General features: G+C 50.6%; 3 protein-coding genes and 1 long non-coding RNA gene across 6 annotated transcripts; 3 read left to right on the plus strand and 1 right to left on the minus strand.

The window, feature by feature from the left end:
- The first annotated feature begins 94 nt into the window (after window positions 1-94).
- On the plus strand, window positions 95-3,200 carry LOC139181296 (uncharacterized). The gene is made up of 2 exons (XR_011565298.1): window positions 95-1,289; window positions 2,407-3,200. It is a non-coding gene; the product is annotated as an uncharacterized lncRNA (long non-coding RNA).
- Window positions 3,201-4,161: 961 nt separating this feature from the next.
- IL2RG (interleukin 2 receptor subunit gamma) lies at window positions 4,162-7,818 on the plus strand. Its single transcript, XM_019955833.2, has 8 exons — window positions 4,162-4,337; window positions 4,534-4,687; window positions 4,936-5,123; window positions 5,323-5,462; window positions 5,852-6,014; window positions 6,581-6,695; window positions 6,958-7,027; window positions 7,338-7,818. The coding sequence occupies exons 1-8, from the start codon at window positions 4,205-4,207 to the stop codon at window positions 7,512-7,514; spliced, it is 1,140 nt and encodes a 379-aa protein (XP_019811392.1). The 5' UTR covers window positions 4,162-4,204; the 3' UTR covers window positions 7,515-7,818.
- Window positions 7,819-7,855: 37 nt separating this feature from the next.
- Window positions 7,856-10,308, plus strand: CXHXorf65 (chromosome X CXorf65 homolog). 2 transcript variants are annotated; one of them, XM_019955834.2, is made up of 6 exons: window positions 7,856-8,413; window positions 8,534-8,620; window positions 8,834-8,968; window positions 9,294-9,362; window positions 9,834-9,940; window positions 10,158-10,308. In XM_019955834.2, exons 1-6 carry the CDS (start codon window positions 8,389-8,391, stop codon window positions 10,257-10,259), a joined length of 525 nt encoding a protein of 174 aa, XP_019811393.1. In that variant the 5' UTR covers window positions 7,856-8,388; the 3' UTR covers window positions 10,260-10,308. The 2 variants fall into 2 exon arrangements, with proteins under 2 accessions (XP_019811393.1, XP_070641504.1); XM_070785403.1 differs by having other exon boundaries at window positions 7,884-8,413; window positions 9,834-10,292.
- Window positions 10,309-10,715: 407 nt separating this feature from the next.
- FOXO4 (forkhead box O4) lies at window positions 10,716-17,924 on the minus strand. 2 transcript variants are annotated; one of them, XM_070784915.1, is made up of 4 exons: window positions 17,037-17,924; window positions 12,843-13,547; window positions 12,482-12,613; window positions 10,716-12,157 (listed from the first exon to the last, which is right to left on the minus strand). In XM_070784915.1, exons 1-4 carry the CDS (start codon window positions 17,499-17,501, stop codon window positions 12,077-12,079), a joined length of 1,383 nt encoding a protein of 460 aa, XP_070641016.1. In that variant the 5' UTR covers window positions 17,502-17,924; the 3' UTR covers window positions 10,716-12,076. The 2 variants fall into 2 exon arrangements, with proteins under 2 accessions (XP_070641016.1, XP_019811527.2); XM_019955968.2 differs by having other exon boundaries at window positions 12,482-13,547.
- Window positions 17,925-18,412: the final 488 nt, after the last annotated feature.

Raw genomic sequence — 18,412 nt, forward strand, 5'->3', positions numbered from 1 at the left:
CCCCGGAGCTTTTCGGCGCCCGCCGCAGGAGGTGGGTTTCACTCAGTCAAGATTCCTGCAGCGACCACCAGTCGTGTGCTGTACTGGGGATACGAACCTGCGAGGTGGGAGGCGGCCGAGGCAATGAGCTCGTACTGGAACTGGGTTCTCGGAGCCTCTCTCAGTTCTCGGCCTCGAATAAGGGCTAGATCGTCTGTAGGAACTCTTGCCTTTTTCAACCGTTTCTTCGTTTTCGCATCTGAAAAATAGGTATACTACTAACACCTCTTTTAAGGGACTGTTGCGAAGATTAGAAACTATATATGCATGAGAAAGCACGTGTTAAACCCTGAAAGGTCGGCTCTAATCCCTCAAGGTCTTTATGGTACATCACTGAGGTTCTTAACCTCTTGTGTTTCACAATCCCATTAAAATGCTGATGGAAGCTAAGGCCCTTCTTTCCAGAAAAAAATGCGCATAGAGATATACAAAATAGATACTTTCTAAGAAAAGGAGTATGTCAAGGCTGTATATTGTCACCCTGCTTATTTAACTTATATGCAGAGTACATCATGAGAAACGCTGGGCTGGAAGAAGCACAAGCTGGTGTTAAGATTGCCGGGAGAAATACCAATAACCTCACATATGCAGATGACACCACCCTTATGGCAGAAAGTGAAGAACTAAAGAGCCTCATGATGAAAGTCAAAGAGGAGAGTGAAAAAGTTGGCTTAAAGCTCAACATTCAGAAAACGAAGATCATGGCACTTCATGGCAAATAGATGGGGAAACAGTGGAAACAGTGTCTGACTTTATTTTGGGGGGCTCCAAAATCACTGCAGATGGTGATTGCAGCCATGAAATTAAGAGACGCTTACTCCTTGGAAGGAAAGTTATGACCAACCTAGACAGCATATTAAAAAGCAGAGACATTACTTTGTCAACAAAGGTCAGTCTAGTCAAGGCTATGATTTTTCCAGTAGTCATGTATGGATGTGAGAGTTGGACTATAAAGAAAGCTGAACGCTGAAGAATTGATGCTTTTGAATTGTGGTGTTGGAGAAGACTCTTGAGAGTCCTTTGGACTACAAGGAGATCCAACCAGTCCATCCTAAAGGAGATCAGTCCTGGGTGTTCTTTGGAAGGACTGATGTTGAAGCTGAAACTCCAATACTTTGGCCACCTGATGGGAAGAACTGACTCATTTGAAAAGACCCTGGTGCTGGGAAGGATTGAGGGTAGGAGGAGAAGGGGACGACAGAGGATGAGATGGTTGGATGGCATCACCGACTCAATGGACATGAGTTTGGGTAAACTCCGGGAGTTGGTGGTGGACAGCGAGGCCTGGCATGCTGCGGTTCATGGGTTCCCCAAGAGTCAGACAGGACTGAGCTGAACTGAACTGAACTGATACAGACTAGATACTTTGTAGGGAGATTCTTAGGCCCTCTCCTGAAGTTTATTCACATATCCTCTAAGGGTCCATGAACTTCAGGTTAAGAATCCTTGCTCTATCGAAGAGAGGCACCTACTAAGTGTCAGATGCTTTTCAGACATTGTCTCTAATCCATCCCCCTTCAAAAAAAAAAAACAAAGTTAGGGATATTATTGTATCCATTTTGTGGTTGAGGAAGCTGATTTTCAGAGTGGAAGTTCACTTGCCCTGTGTTATATGGCTACTGAGTAACAATTGAGACTAGGCTACTGAGTAACATTTGAAACTAGGCTACTGAGTAACATTTGAGATTAGGATTTTTTTTTCTCAACTCTCTCTTCCTCTCTCTTTTTTAAGTAGTGTATCATCTCATTGCTATTCTTTTTCCCTTGCTTTTTAAAGTTGACCTGCACTATATTATATAAGTTACAGACGTATAATATAGTGATTGACAATTTTAAAGTTTAGTTATTATAAAATATTGGCTATATTCCCCATATTGTACAATATATCCTTGTAGCTCATTTTATACATAAGTTTGTGTCTCTTACTCCCTTACCCTATATTTCCCTTCTCCTTTCCCTCTCCCAGGACTTCCCTGGTGGCTCAGGTGGTAAAGCGCCTGCCTACAATGCGGGAGACCCGGTTTCAATCCCTGGGTTGGGAAGATCTCCTGGAGAAGGAAATGGCAACCCACTCCAGTATTCTTGCCTGGAAAATCCCATAGACAGAGGAACCTGGTAGGCTACAGTCCATGGGATCGCAAAGAGTCAGTACACAACCGAGTGACTTCATTTTCTTTCTTTTTTTCTTTCTTTCTTTCTTTCTTCTTTCCCTCTCCCAACTGGTAACCCCTAGTTTGTTCTCTGTATCTATGAATCTGCTTCTTTTTTTAATGAGTTGAATTTATTTTTTAAATAAATAAATTGAACCAACAATTCACTAGTTGGTTGTATTTTTTGCTTTCTTTCTTTTTTGACCGTACCAAGCAGCTTGCAGGATCTTAGTTCCCCGACCAGACCAGGGATCAAACCTGTGCCCCCTGCAGAGGAAGTCCTGAGCCCTAACCAGTGGACTGCCAGGTAATTTTCTATTGTATTTTTTTAGATTTCACATATAAATGATATTGTACTTTTTTTGACTCTTGACATTCTTTCTATAATGATATTGCCTTTTAGAGAAAAGATAGAGTGCTGTAATAAAAGTAACAGATGACAATAAATCAGTTCAGTTCAGTTCAGTTCAGTCAGTGGTATCCAGCTCTTTGCAGCCCTGTGGACTGCAGCACGCCAGGCTTCCCTGTCCATCACCAACTCCCAAAGCTTACTCAAACTCATGTCCATCGTGTCCGTGATGTCATCCAACCATCTCATCCTCTGTCATCCCCTTCTCCTGCCTTCAATCTTTTCCAGCTTCGGGGTCTTTTCTAATGAGTCACTTCTTCACATCAGGTGGCCAAAGTATTGGAATTTCAGCTTCAGCCTAAGTCCTTCCAATGAATATTCAGGACTGATTTCCTTTAGGATTGACTGATTTGATCTCAGTCCGTCAACAATAAATAGAAAATAATAAAACTAGCAAATAACAAATAAAAGTAACAATAACAAAATGCTGTTGAATCAATGGGAAGACTAATTCTGGTTGGGGAGATGAAGACATATTGGAGAAGGTAACATTTGAGCTAACCCTGAGGAATTTTGATCCACGGAAAATTAACATGGTTTAGAAAATAAGCACAGTGCCTGGCACATATGAAAGCCTCAATAAATATTTACTAAATAATCAATTTATGTAAATGAGTCTCCAGTTAGATCTGTGTTTGGGGGAAGGTGCATCTGGCAACAGAATGAAGAATGGCTTTGAGAGCAGGGGGCCTTCAGAAAGGGAGGCCAGTTCGTGGGTTCTAGTACTAATGGTGACTAGAGGGAATAAAAGGCTGATTTAGCACAGTGGCTGTGGTCACAGAAAGGAGGACATGCCTAGGAGACACACAACAGGAGAGCTGATTGGATTCTCAGGATGAGGGAGGTGGAGAAACTGATAATGACTTTGAGGTTTCAAGTTTGGGTGATTGAAAGGGTGATGATACCATTAAATGAGATACAGACACAGGAAGAGAAGCAGATGCAGGGCAAGATGAGGAGTTTGAAGGTAGCATTGTTGTTCTTTCATTTCCGAAATCTTCTTGTAAGTCAGACCTCCTTGCCAGTCTTCACAGGGACCCAGCTCTAGAAACAGCTAAGGATGGATATTCTGATTTGGATTAGGTCAGAGGAAAGATAGCTATAGATGTGCTCATGGGAGCCAAGACTGCATTTTCTGTCCAGCCTAAGACAGTAGAGCTTTGATAGCAGTTTCAGGGTAACTGAGTCAAGGAAGAAGCTTAGCATCAAATGAGGGGAGGTTCAGACCCTCCACTCTATGGGATGAAACAATTTAGATGAGAAGGTGATGGGGAATGGTGGTGGTAGTGAACAGATCCTTCCCAGGATCTAGGTAGTCTGAGGATCCTTGAGTCTGTGACAATAGTGGATACCCAGCTTTAGTCTCTACTTAACACCACATTACAGTGGTGGTGTTATACCTACAGATTAGATTAACACCTAATCTCCTGGAGGATTTAGCCTGTGTCATAGCAGACATTCACCACACCCTCCGTAAAGCCCTGGTTTCTAAGGTTCTTTCCACCGGAAGTTATGACAGAAGGAAATGTGTGGGTGGGGAGGGGTAGTGGGTAAGGGGCCCAGGTTCCTGACACAGTCAACACCCAGGGAACGAAGAGTAAGCGCCATGTTGAAGCCACCGTTGCCACTCAGATCCCTCTTATTTCTCCAGCTACCTCTGCTGGGGGTGGGGCTGAACCCAAAGTTCCTCACGCCCAGTGGCAATGAAGACATTGGTGGGAAACCTGGGACTGGAGGAGGTTGGTGAGAAGGGAAGCTGTGGGAAGGGGGTCGCACAGAATCCTGAAACCTGCCACCGGGCATTAGAAGGATGCGGGCAGAATTTAAAAGTACTGTAGGGAGGGCAAGGGAAGGGTTCCTTGCTTCACTCTGCTTCTGCTTCTTACCATGTTGTCTTCTCTTCCCCTCCCCCACTTTACTTTCTCTCCAACCTAGACTTCTTCCTGACTTCAACACCCGCTGGGACCCTCGATGTTTCTACTCTGCCCCTCCCAAAGGTTCAGTGTTTTGTGTTCAATGTGGAGTATATGAATTGCACTTGGAACAGCAGCTCTGAGCCCCAGCCCAACAACCTGACTCTGCATTATGGGTATGAGAAGGGGAGAGGAGACGGGCGGGGCGGGGGGTGGGGGGGGAGGAGGAGGTGATGTGAAAGACTAGATGTGAAAAGACTGTGTGGGGACCAAGAAAGAGAGTAGCCAGCACCCTAAGCTCTCCACTATTTTCTCGTGGGGTAAGTCATAAATCAGTTTAGAGGAGCCGAGGCTGGGCTGTGGAAATCTGGAGTACCCAGGTTTATTTACCTCACTGTTATGCTCCCTTGAAAACCTTCTCTAGGTACAGGAACTTTAATGGTGATGATAAACTCCAGGAGTGTGGCCACTATCTATTCTCTGAAGGAATCACTTCTGGCTGTTGGTTTGGAAAAAAGGAGATCCGTCTCTACGAAACGTTTGTTGTCCAGCTCCAGGACCCACGGGAACACCGGAAGCAGCCCAAACAGATGCTAAAACTGCAGGATCTGGGTAAGTTGGAAAGGAAGGTCAAAGGATATTGTGGGATATTGGAGTATTTAAAGTGGTGTTCTTTCACCATCAGTGTATGTGGCAGAAAAGAGGAGGTGAGGGATAGAATGGGGAAGGGAGGAGGGCTCAGGGGCACTACCTTCAGGATCCTGACTTATCTAGGCCAGGGAAATGACCACACATGCACACATATCTCCAGTAATCCCCTGGGCTCCGGAGAACCTGACGCTTCGCAACCTGAGTGAATTCCAGCTAGAACTGAGCTGGAGCAACAGATACTTGGACCACTGTCTGGAGCACCTGGTGCAGTACCGGAGTGACCGGGACCGAAGCTGGACGGTGAGTGAGTGGGGATAGCAGCCCAGGCCCAGCAAGTAGGGTTAAAGGATTCAATTAGCCAATAGGAATGCTGGTCCCCAGCTCCTGCTCTCTGTCTCTCAGTTCCCTTGCCCACCTTCCACCCTCCTCCTCTGACTCCTTTCTCTCTCCTCATCTTTGAGTTTTCTTTAAGGTTTCCCTACCCATACTCTTCCCAATACCAGAAAGACAAGTAAACAAAAGCATTCAGTTCTGGTCAGTGAAGGTAGCAGTGTGACTTGAATAGTCAAGAGAGGAGGGAGAAACTGAGAAGAACCAGAAGATGATGTGAGATGGGAGTGGGTGCAGCAGTTTTCATTCTCCCTTCTTCTATAAACACCCATCTTTCCCTCACTCTCTTTCTCCTCAAGGAACAATCCGTGGACCACAGGCATAGCTTCTCTCTGCCTAGCGTGGATGCACAGAAACTCTACACGTTCCGTGTTCGGAGCCGTTATAACCCACTTTGCGGAAGTGCTCAGCACTGGAGTGACTGGAGCTACCCAATTCACTGGGGCAGCAATACTTCAAAAGGTAAAATGGACCTAACGCATCACCCTGACCCATGAGCCGAGTACCCCAACATTTCTTGCACCATTGTCTTTTGCCCTGCCTCCCTACCACTAAGACCCCAAACTTGGTGGCCCATCTCCCCTCACTGTTCAACTCCAACTCCCAGGAAGCAGGATTTTTCTGTGTAGTGTTGGATCAGTGTGTTGTTAGAGTAGGAGGAGTGGGTTGAGAAGGAGGCTGAGGGGGTATTCAAAGGGGATACAGAATGTGTAAGATTTCCCTGCAGCATTCCCCAAAAGCCTGCATGGTAAAGATGGCTTTTGGAACCAGGCAAATGTAAGGTTTAAATCTGCCTCTGCCACTTCCTACCTCTTTGACCTTGGGCACATCACTCACATTTTGATTGTTTCTTTGTTTGTAAAATGGACATAATAATTGCTCCCTGGCCCCTCAGGAGTTGTGAGGATTGAATACACACACAGATAGTGTTTAGCACAGTGTCTGGCACCAAGTTGGCACTCTAAATGTTGGCACGTAGTAGGGGTACTACAAACGTTAGGTCTCTTTTCCTTTCCTCTTTTTGACAGAGAATATTGAGAATCCAGAAAATCCTTCCTTGTTTGCATTGGAAGCTGTGCTGATCCCTCTTGGCTCCATGGGATTGATTGTGAGCCTCATCTGTGTGTACTGCTGGCTGGAACGGTGAGAATTCAGAATCCCAGGAAAATGAGGTGGGGGGGTGGTGGTGCTGGGAATAGTAGAGGAGGGTTATTACAGGGTCTCCAGAAGTAGAAGGCGGACAGTAAGGAATCACCCAAGAGGATCACCCAAGAGGGCATGAGGATGAAAGGAAGATGCAGGCACAGGCAACACAGAATCATTTCATTCCATGTGGGAGAAGGGGGAGAAGGATAATAAAAGAGTGTGACTGATGTGGTCCTACTCCCTCTTTCTCCCTGCTCAGGACAATGCCCCGAATTCCTACTCTCAAGAACCTAGAGGATCTGGTTACTGAATACCAAGGAAACTTCTCGGTGAGAACACTGTCATACGCAGACTTCAGTGTGTCAACTGCCACCAACTGCCTGCCAGCTAGACAGAGCATGGGGGAAGGAAGGGAGGGGAGAGGGGCCCGCACTAACAGTCAGGATGTGGCCGACCATTTGGGGGATGGGCTCGACACAGAGAGACACCGAGAAGAACTGATCCTAGATTGGTTGAGGCAGATGGAAACAGTGGTATTGGGGGGCCAGGAGTATGTGTGTCCCTTCTGTAATCACAGTGGTTGCAAATCAGGAGAGTTCCCTTGGCACAGACCCCTGACCTGGAGATATTTGTCTTTAGGCCTGGAGTGGTGTATCTAAGGGACTGGCCGAGAGTCTGCAGCCAGACTACAGTGAACGGCTCTGCCACGTCAGTGAGATTCCCCCCAAAGGAGGGGAAGGGCCTGGGGGCTCCCCCTGCAGCCAGCACAGCCCCTACTGGGCTCCTCCATGTTATACCCTGAAACCTGAGCCCTGAGGCCCTGGCAAGAACCCAGGGTCCTGGAGCCCTAAACTGTGCTAACTTGCCCTTGTCCAACCGACCTGGGTCCAATGCTCACCTCGCCGCCCATGGCTGATTTTGAATTTTGTTCCCCCTATCACTGCCCCCTCATTCAATATCTCCTACTTGAGAAATGCCCCTTGGGCCGATCCATGTTTCTCATCTCCCCCAGTCCAGCCCTTCCTTCTCACCGTATTGCTTCTGCTGTCCCTCCCTCCCAATTTCCATCTACTCTTCAATTGTTCTAATGAGAAATAAAATTTCTGTTGATAATCATCAAGGATGTCTATTGTTGGGGTGGGGAACAAGGGAAACGTGGGATCCAATGAGGGTGGGAGGCACAGTACTGAGGGCACAAAACAGGAGCCATGGGCTCTGCCACAGCAGCAACGGCTCCACAAATTCCCTGGGAAGGAGTGCTGCTCCAGAAACAGACTTCACTCTAGGTGTCCTACACTCTTTCTGGGGCCCATTTTAGAGTAAGATTTACCATGCTGCCCTGATTTTCTTTGGTTATTGTCATTGCCCCCATTTTCAACACATTTTTGTAGACCCTACCCAGGTTCTTCTCCCCTTAGCCTTCCTCCACCTTCTGCCACACATAGCACTTCTGACCTCATAATCCCTCAGCTGCAGCCTCAGGCCCCACCCCTGGGGATGTTGGTTATCCACAGCTGCCCATAGCTCTCTCCTGTCTGCCCAGTCTGGGCCTCCTCAGTCAATGTAATCCATCTGCCTCTCCAGCCCCCTGATCTTATGGGCCCACTTGGCCCCTCAAGGCCTCTAGGACACCCTCCTTCTGCCATGACATCTCAAGACTCTCTTTGAAGAGTGAGAAGATCTTGAGAGCATGTTCATCTTTATCAAACATGGAGGTGAGGGGTATCACAGAGCTGGAGTCTATGTGTAGGGTTGGGGGTGTTGGAGGGGCAGTGGAGGGCACAGGGATGGTGTAACTGGGGAAGGGCCACATGCCCCATCCCGTCTCTTCTCAGATAATCAGCAGTTTCTGGCCAATATTAACTGTTCTGTCCTGCTGCTGCTGCATTATGCCCGCCGTAAAGTGGGGCTGCCTAAAACAGGTGAGGAGCGTGGGGAGGGAACTCATGGCCAAGGGTCTGAAGTAGTAGGGTCATCAAGCCTACTACTTCGAGCCCCCGAGTATTCCTGGTGGCAAGAAGAGAGCTCCTTGAATCCCTGCAGCTTCCTCAGCCTGTTCTGGATAGGATCACTGGCGCCTTTCACTCCTGCTCCCCTTCCTTAGCTGCCTTAATTACTCTGTGGCCTCCCTCCAGAAACCATCGATTTATGTGATGAAACGGGGACAATGAAGTTGTTTTTTCTGATGAAGACTCCTGGAGACTATGCCAACAAATTCCTTACAGCTCGAAACACCTACTACGTTTGTAAGGTGGAGCGTGGGGCACCAGGTAGAGACTTGGGAGCATTCCCCAGAGGTAGAGCAAGGCCCCACAGTTGGACTGTGAATCCAATCCTTCAAATAAGGGCCCCATCGACCAGATCCAAATTGACTCTCTAGTCAAGCCTAAGAGCATTGCCTCCGTGACAGTGGTTAAGTTAGCACATTCTGTGCCCCCAACCCCCACCCCGACCTGGCTGAGGGATGGACCCGAAGGGAGGAAATAAGTTACACCAGCCCAAGGTAGTATGGAGTATTAGGGTCCTGAAACTTTGGGCTTTGGAAGGGAGAGGCTGGGTGATGGGCCTGGGTGTATTGCACTACTGTATTCACAGGAACTAGAGTTGAGAGTGCCTACAAAGCATTTGTGCCCCTCCTGAAGAACCCAGAACCCGAGCTTATTGGTAAGCAGCATGATGGAGGAAGGAGGAACGTGGAGGGTACTGGACTCAGCTGGGTGATTGAGAATATAGGCTGGGGCTGGTGTAGTCTGTCAGGTAGGATCACAGGATCCTAGGTAAAGGGGTCTAGCATCTAGGTCCACTTCAGGAGTGGTGCTTGGCTTAAACCACGTGGATGTGTGTGTCTCACTCACCCCTCCTTGCCATTTCTCAGCCATCTTCTCAGTACATCTCCCTATCCCCACCATCTCATTTCCATCTTTCCCTTCATCTTCTGCTCTTGGAATCTTGGTGTCCTGCTTCCCACTGAAAAGAGTAAAGCTTAGGCACCTTTGGGTTACTTCTCAGCCTAGCTTTAGGCCCGGTTACTCCAAGTGATCCTGTGAATGATGGAAGGGCCAGGATGGGTAGGGAAGGTCTCTAGTACTCAGAGGTGTGTGTGTGGTGGGGGGGGTGACTTTCCCTGGTTCCTAGATGCCTTGCGTACACAATGTGACCTCCTGGAGAGGAGTCGAGTGAAAATGCTTAGAATCCAAGAAGCCAAGAAAGTCGTTCCAATTGAATCCTCTGTGAACCTCACAGTAAGCCTTACCAAACATGGTCTGTCCCAGGAGCCTCCTTTCCCCACCTGTCTACTGAAGGCTCCTCTGCCCCAGCTCTCTGGGGTGAATTTCCTTCCCAAATCCAACATTCATGCCCAAGATCTGCCTCTCACCTCTTTGGTCCTGCCTTTGGCCCTAGTTTGTAGAAAACTTCTCTGCAGGGGCCTTTTTACTTACTGACCCTTTCCTTTTCCAGTCCAAATCATCAGGACGATCAGATGAAGAGGGGACCACTCGCAGGGCTCCCGTCTTGAAGACCAGAGCGGACTTTGTCAGTAGGAAGGATAAACATCGCTAACAAAATAAAGTGACCAAGTGAGAGCTGCAATGAAATCACTGGCATTTAATGTGAGGTTCCTTTTTTCAAGAAAGACTTCTCCCAATATCGACACCAAGGCTTAAATCTGCCCCAGGCATTGTGGAGGCTCTCAGGATCCGTAGGAGCAGGAGAGGGCAGGGGCAAGCACATGGGTGGGGGGTGAGGAAAGGCAGCGAAGTGTAGTACAATAAGCCTTTGAGGGACAGAGTAGGGGGTGGGGTCTTTTCCGACCAGACAACCTCCCCTTGGGAGGCCTATCACAGCCCGCCTACTCCTGCTGGGGTTAGGTGATGGGATGGGCATCTTCCCTCCCCCACCGTACTCCACCAAGTCCCCGGCTGAAATTCCCCTGCCCCCCACCAGTCTGCCTCTGGGCAGTCCCTATCCCGGCTCCTTCCTTATCCACAGGGGAACAGAGAGGCAGCAGAAACCAGAGCTGGTTATAGGCATTTATTGAATTAATTCATTTATTGATTTGACACACTTCCCCACTCCAATCTAGCACACGAAACAATCTGGGTAGGCCAGGCGCTGACACAGGAAATGATGGGAACCCACAGCAGGGGCGGGGGAGGGGACAATGCAAAGAGGACTGGGGGAGGGACTGCTTTGGGGGCTAGGGTGGAGAATGAGCCCCAGATGGCCTTCCCTAGCAGGTGCTAGTAAACCTGATCTACATTCTCCTCCATCCCTGCTCATTTCCCAGACCCTCAGCCAAGCTCCCCAGCTCCCCCTGCCCTGTTCCGCCCCTCCCCCTGCCTGCCACCACACACACTTCCCCATAACCCCTGCAGTCAGGCAAGGGGAAGAAGGGCAGGGACAGCTGTCTGGGGCCTGGAACAGGGAGGTCTCTGTGCCTAACTTTACCACCCTAAATCCTTCCCTCCTTCTCTTCTCCCCCCTCCCATCCCCTTCCCAGGCCACAGACTCATTCCAGGCCCTAAACTGCACTCTCCCACCATAGCACTAACCCACAAGGGGTCATGAGAGAGTGTGGCTGCACCCCACCACCACACACTCCCAGGCACAAGGTGACAGGATGAAGGCACCTGGCTTAGCTTTTCCTCAGGGAAACTCCAAGCTAGTTCAGCGCAGACCATGTTCTAGACCTGGTCCTCATGGGAGCTCTTCCCCTTGCCCCCTGCTCTCTGCAGGCCTAGGGTTCTCTCCCTTGTCTCCCCCGTGTTTCCAGGAATAATATCTGTAGTGTTTGCATCAGGTGACTATGGCAAAGCCTTCCAAAAAGAAAAAAATCATTCTCCCCATCACTAACACCTTGCCACTGTTAAACATCTCCCTATTACGTGTTTATATTTCTTTAAAGGTTTACAAAAAGCCTTTCTGTTATCTGTAGTCTTCCAAGGGTGATTTGCCTTGGTGAGCCACAGCCACTCCAGGCTTCATACCTTGGCCCTTCCAGATCCCTGTTACACCCCCAATCCCACACCACTGGCCCAAGAGGCCACTGAATAAAAATCTCAAGCTCAATCCAGCCTGGACCAGCTCAGATAAGACTCTACAAAAAAATCCTGCTCCCAAAGGCAGGGGTAAGGCCACTGGTGACTTCACATTTCCAACAGTATTGCCCGCCCATGCTACAAAATCTATGGGGTGGGAATGCGTGGGGTGGGGAGCCGAGGATGGCTCCCTAATTGGCACAGTGAGAATAAACCCTCTCCCCTTCCCCTCCCCTCTCCCTCCCCACCCCCCAGCTATATCTTTATAATTTTCTCAGTACCCAGGTGAGCAGACCCTACTCTAGCTCTAAAGCAGGGTCCCAAATTCCCTGGGAGGGGTCAAGGGTAAAGAGTGGATATGGGCACGCCTGGTTCTGTCTCTGAAGCAGGGAATGAAGCTTCCAGCCATGGCTCAGGGATCTGTGGGAAGAAAAAATAGAGGACAAGGTCAGAGGCTCATCTGGGGGCATGACAACTTTCCATCAGCAAGAACCACATTAAGGAAAACAGACAGCCCCTCCCCCATCTCTCCCGCGCTTCCGTGTAGCGGTGAGCACTGCTGAGGGGCCTTGGGGGTCCCATCTGGAAACTATGCCACTCTAAAGGGACGTCCTCCCTCTAATTCCCTGGGACCTCCAGCTACCCCTTGTTCTCAATCTCCCCCTTGCTAGATCACAGGACTAGCTGGACACCTAGGAACAGGAATAGGTTGTGAGATGCTGCCATGACTAAGATGGGCCATACCTGGCTCAAAGTTGAAGTCCAGTCCTTCGTCCCCATCCATGAGGTCATTGATGATGTTATCCATGTCACACTCCAGGTTCTCCATGTATATGTCGAGATCAAGATCCTGAGGCATTCGGTCTTGGCTTGGAGCTTCAGTAGGAGGTGTGAGCACAGGAGCCCCCAGGGGCTTGGGGACCGGGGCCCCCCCCATGACTGGAGGTGGTGCTGGTGCTATCATCGGGAGGGTGGGAACCAGACCGCTGGGGCCTGCAGCCTCTAGGGGTTTAGGACACAGGCCACCCCCCGTGCCTAGCTTACTGGAGGAAGGTATCCCCCCCAGCAGCAGAAGTGTTGGAGCCTGGGACAGAATGGGATCTACCTGGGTCATGAGGACATCGGCAGGAGGTGGTGGTGTATCAGAGGTGAGCAGAGCCTCCAAAGACTGGGAGCTTGAGAAGCACCCTTCTCCTGCTGACAGGGGCCCCTCTGCTGGGCTGAAGAGAGAGGTGCTGTAGGTGTGTAAGGGGCCCGGAACCCCAGGATGCTGCAAAGAGAAGCCAGAGAGGCTGCTCCGAGACAGCAGCGAGTGGGGAGATGTGAGATTGAGCCCATCTAACAGCTCCAGATCTTCTTTCAGGGTGGGAGGGACACCCCCTGCATAGCCACTGGCTGAGGCTGGCATTTCCTCTTCTGCCAGCACCTCAGGCTCCGGCTCCCTGGGGGAGGGCCGGGTGCTGACAGTGCTGGCATTCGAACTGCTTCGTGGACGGAAGGTGCTCCATGCATCGGCTTCCTCTCGGTTTCGAGAGCAAGGGCTGCCTGACCACTTGGCAAAGTGGCCAGCAGGGCTCCTTGGAGTGGCACCTTCACGTGGAGCGGGCAGCACAGCTGGTTTCTTCTTGGGGGTTTTGCTGCGGCCCCGGAGCAGCCTGCTGCTGCTATCCATGGAAGCTGCCCGGCGGCGGGGTGCCTTGCCGCTCTTGCCTCCCTCCGGATTCAGCATCCACCAGGAGCTCTTGCCAGTAGCCTCGTTGTGAACCTTGATGAACTTGCTATGCAGGGATAGGTTGTGGCGGATCGAATTCTGGAGGGGGCAGAGGCAACAAGAAAGGGAGGTCAGTGGTCAGCAGTCCAGTCAAAAAGGACACTGGGGCGTGGCCGGGGGGGGCAGTCCTGGAAATGCAAAGTTAGTCAAATTTGAGGGGAAAACAGGCAACAGTAGGGGTGGGAAGTAGTGGCAGGGGAGGCGACCACACACAATTCCCACCTGAAGACAAGCTTCTTGGCCAGACCTCTTTGCACAGAGGGCGGGGAGACAACCAGAGCCTCGACCTATTCACAGGGCGCTGCACCCACTTCCCCCTGAAAAGCTCACAGCCCTCTACCCGACCCAAGTCTCTGGGGGCTGCCTGGGGCTTGTAAGCATTGGAAAGACGCACTCCTAGTTCATCAAGAATTAGGCTCCAGTGGGAAAGAGCATTCCACAGCTCCACCCCTTTCCTTGAGTGCAAGCTTGGGTGGAGTTTACAGGACAGTGGCACAGCAGCAGCCCAGGACAGACCCACCCTGTCCTGAGTCAGTCTTCTGAACAGGCTGAGGGGCTAGAACCTTAGCCTGGCTGGTGCTCCACTCTACACAGGGCATTTGGGCCCTGGCACTCTACAGGATTTGTAGATTCCTTTTTTTTTTTTTTTCTGAGTCCCTCCACCGCCGCCCCCCTCTCCAGATTCCTTGACACACACCCTCAACTACATTCTGGCCAGGCTTCTCCCTGTGCCTCAAATACACCAGGCCCCTCCCTCCCTCCTTGTCCGGAGGAGCTCCCCTCTCTCAATTCTACTAGCTTGTCAAGATCAACCTTCAGTCCTCTTGCTTTCCTAAAGTGGTTGCTTGACTTCTGCAGCCAGATTTCTTGTTCAGTATTTTTCATCTGTTCCACACAAAATTTCCCCAAATCTATATTATGTTGTTTATAGTTTCAAGTAATTTGTATTATCAATTGTAAATGCCAGGACATGTTGTCCAGGTAGGCAGCCCTCCTGCAGTGGCCCCCTCAGAGTGCCAAGCTCCCAGTACATAATCAATATCTGTTGCCTGATCGACAGGTGGCCCTTGGGTGAAGAATGGCGAATCTCCCCTTGAAGCTCCGTCAGCTCTTGAGTGCCTTGGGTACTAGAAGCTCTGTTTTTCCTTCCTCCCTCGCTGCTGATATTCTGCTAGAGATAAGTTTTTTTCCCAGGGGCCCAGGGAGCTGAGATTGGCAGCTTCTTGAACCCCTAGAGCAGCTTATTTCTACTGGCTGCTCCAGGCTAGTTGCACCATCCCTTTGTATCCTCAGGGCCTCCCCAACCCCCCCACCCCCCACTCCACCACCCCCGCACCCCACCCCCACCCCACCCCCACCCCTCAGGAACCTCCCTTCTCTTTCTTACCTCCTTTTCCCCACTTCTCGTCAGGAACTTCTGCATAGGAACTCTAAACTTAGGGGCATTTGACCTTCCACATGAAGCTCTTTAGTGTTTAGAAACTTGGGAAGAGCCCAGAGGCCTTGGAGCAACTAGGAGGCTAAGGCTATGGACAGTCAGAAATCACTTCATGTGTTTCAGCCAGATGCTCTAGATAAGGAGAGCCTTTGCCTGGGAAAATATTCTTAAGTGGCCTCTTGCTCCAGGGCTCTCTAGCGAAGAACTCCTTGTCTCCCTGGGACCCTGCAGTAACAGCACTCCAACTACTCTGGCCGCACTAATGTTTTGGGTTCCTTCAGGGAATCACACTTGTCCATCCAGCCTGGGCTCTTAGTAACTAAGAGCCACAGTTACTTCTGGCACTGTGATTTCTACCCCCTCCCCACTTCCCCCCTGCTTTTCCAATTTCTAACTCTGCGTCTACTGAGAAGGTTCATTCCCTTCCCTATACTCGGTACCCATGAGTGCCATTTGCTCATCCCTTCTTCTTTAGCCCTTGGAATTACTACCTCCTACAGGCTCTTACTTGGAGAGGTTGGCTCCCTAGAAGCCTACCGTTTTTACCTCTTGGAAGGAGGGCACCTGCTGGTTGCTCCCCAAGCCACCTAAATTAAGCCTTCTTGTTCTAAGTGAGTGCCGCCCCCTGGTGGGGTGGTGGTAACCTTGGCATATCACCAGGGAAGCCAGCTCAGGCTTGGGGGTAGGGAGTGAGGGGTGCGAGCCTTGTAGGCTCCAGACTCGGCCTGATTTGGCTTTGCCATCATTCCATGGCAGCGTGGATTAGCAGATAGAGCATATGATTTATAGTTAGACCTGAGTTCAAGTCCTCATTCTACCGATTTTGGCAAGTTTCCCAACCATTCTATACCTTAGTTTCCTAATACGTAACATGTGGAATCTCAGAACTGCTGTGAAGATTAAAATTTTTAACTACTTTGTAAATGAAGAAAACCCAATATAAGTGTAAATTCTAAGGAGGGACTACACTCCCACAGCATAACTAACAACTCATGATTATTTCTTCTACCCTGGAAAATGAACCTAAGGGAAAAGAAAAACAGCTGTGCAGGCTGGGTCCAAGGAGGGGAGCTCTTTATGAGCTGCGACTGTGGCGTGGCAGTCTACCCAGAAATAGTGCCAAGGGTCTCAGTCAGCTGTCTTGCTTTCTTTTCTGCCCAACCCCAAGGGATACTGCAGACTCAATCCCTCGATCTCTTATACCTAGAAGAAGACCCTCTGCTCACTCAACCTTCCGTATTTCCTTGCACGCTGGTCTCACCACCTACTGGAGTACAAGGCGTCAGTAGGAGTTGAAGCTCCCTAACTTTTCGAGTCCCATATTTCTCAGGACAATCTTTCGGAGCATCTAGTGCAATCCCTCCTCGCAGTTTCCTCATGGGAGGCCAAGGGAACCCCCGACCTTGTGTTCTAAAGTCAGAGCCCTATTTTTTCCCATGAATATTCCTCAACAGCAAATGAAAACTTCCCCCCACAACTTGGATAGCTCCTGACTAGGGAGAGTTTCTTAGCATTATATAGGGTAAACTGAGGCAGCCCCTCCTTTTTTTTTTTCTCTTAGTGTGTCAGATCCATTTCCTTCCCACGGGGGTATCACTCTTTACCTTTCGCCAATTCATTCCATCTTCTTGGGTAGCAGAATCCTAGAACAGTACTTCTACCCTGAGGTACTGGGAGGCAAGCAGGGAATCCAAGTAATCCCACAGGAATGGGAGAAAAGGTGTTGGGGTGGGAGGTGGGGGAGGAGGGAAGGCTAGGTTCCTGCAGGGAATCCACACAGTTCCCGCTGTACATAGGATAAAGACTTCTCTGTGGGGATAAGTGTTTTGGGCAGCCCAAGCCAAAGTGCTGGGAGTGTTGAGCAGTGAGCAGAGAATTCAGTTTTCTCCAGGGCAAGGACAATGTCTTATTCATTGTGATCCTTCAGCATCAAGCACCTAGCAGCATATACTATGTCCTAAGTAAACGCTTGTCTAATTGACCGCGGAAGGTGGATCTCTGGGGTAGGGGTATAAAAGGGGAGGCAGAGTAGAAGTAAGGAGACGGGTGGGAACCAGGGGCAGATAGGTATTGAGGGGGATCATAGTTACCTTCCATCCTGCTGAGCTGTTGCTGTCACCCTTGTCCTTGAAGTAGGGCACCGTGCGGACCATCCACTCATAGATCTGGGCCAGTGTCAGTCGCTTCTCGGGGGCGCTTTCAATGGCCTGGCTGATGAGTTCTGCATATGACTGATTTCCCCAGGCATTTCGGCGGGAGCCTCCCTTCCGAGGACCTGTTACAGCCCCCAGGATCCCGGGCTGGGGACCCCCTGCCGAGTCTGGGAGCCTGGCGGGCAACAGGGTCGGCTGGGTGCGCCCGTCCGAGCGCCCCTCCGGGTGTACCTTCTCTCCCAGACCTGACTCCACCTCGGACGCCTCGGACGGCTCGGGAGCGAGCTCTGGTCGGGGAAGGGGCCAGGTGCAGGAGCGGGGACGGCTCTGGGGTTCGAAGTCGGGATCGAGGTCTACGATCGCGGCAGCCTCTCTGGCTGAATTCTCATTTACTGGATCCATACGTGAAGTTGGACCTCCGCCGCTCAGCGTTCAGAGGAGCCTGCCACAGTCCCTAGCGATGCCTCCCCTCAGGGGGGAAGCAACGAGGGCCAGGGGGCACATTCCTGCCAGTCCTCAGAAAGTCTCGAACTTCCCCTCACCCCTGGATGCTTGATCCTAAGCTGTCCCTTGCACACAGTTCTCCGTTTCTTCTCTGCTACAGGCTGCAGCCTCGGAGCTCTTTCTGAGACACCACCTGTAACCTCCGCCTAGCGAAGGCACTTTTCTCCTAACCTCTCAGCTTCCTGCTCTTTTAAACCTGAGGCTCCGTATCCCCTCACAAATCTTTCTCCCATCACAGAACGCCTCTTTAGCCGCAGTTCCCTCCCCCTTTTAAGTTGCTGCCCCCCGGACACTCCTCCTGAATTTCCTCCACCCGGATCACTGCCCTCCCCCACGCCCCGCTCCCTCGCGTCACTTGCCCCTCCCCTGACTCCCTCTCCCCCCGCCTTTCCCCTCCCCCCCTCTTTATCGGGTCCAGGTCTCCGCGGCCCCAGCCTCTCAAATTCCCGCACCAATCCCCCTATCAAACCCCCCACCCCCCGCCCCCCGGGTTTCCCTTTTGTTTTGCTCCAAGCAGCGGCCCCCGCCTGACGTCTCTGTTTACCACTCGCCAGGGCAGCCATCTGCGCACGCGCCTGAAGAGCGGGTTGGGAAACCGAGTTCTCTAGTCGTGCCACCCTGGTCCGGCATGGGGACTACATCTCCCGTCCTACTTCGCGGTCAGCCCGATCAGGGTGGCAGGAGAGCGGCGTGGCAGGATATAGAGAGGGGGAACATTAATTATTATTATTAGAGGTGGTCTCGGACTTTTTCTTTTCGTTAAAAATCATTTTCCTCCCCCCCCCCCCCCTCCTCCCTAGTGATTCAGG

Source organism: Bos indicus, chromosome X (assembly GCF_029378745.1).
Source record: "Bos indicus isolate NIAB-ARS_2022 breed Sahiwal x Tharparkar chromosome X, NIAB-ARS_B.indTharparkar_mat_pri_1.0, whole genome shotgun sequence".
Taxonomy (NCBI): domain Eukaryota; kingdom Metazoa; phylum Chordata; class Mammalia; order Artiodactyla; family Bovidae; genus Bos; species Bos indicus.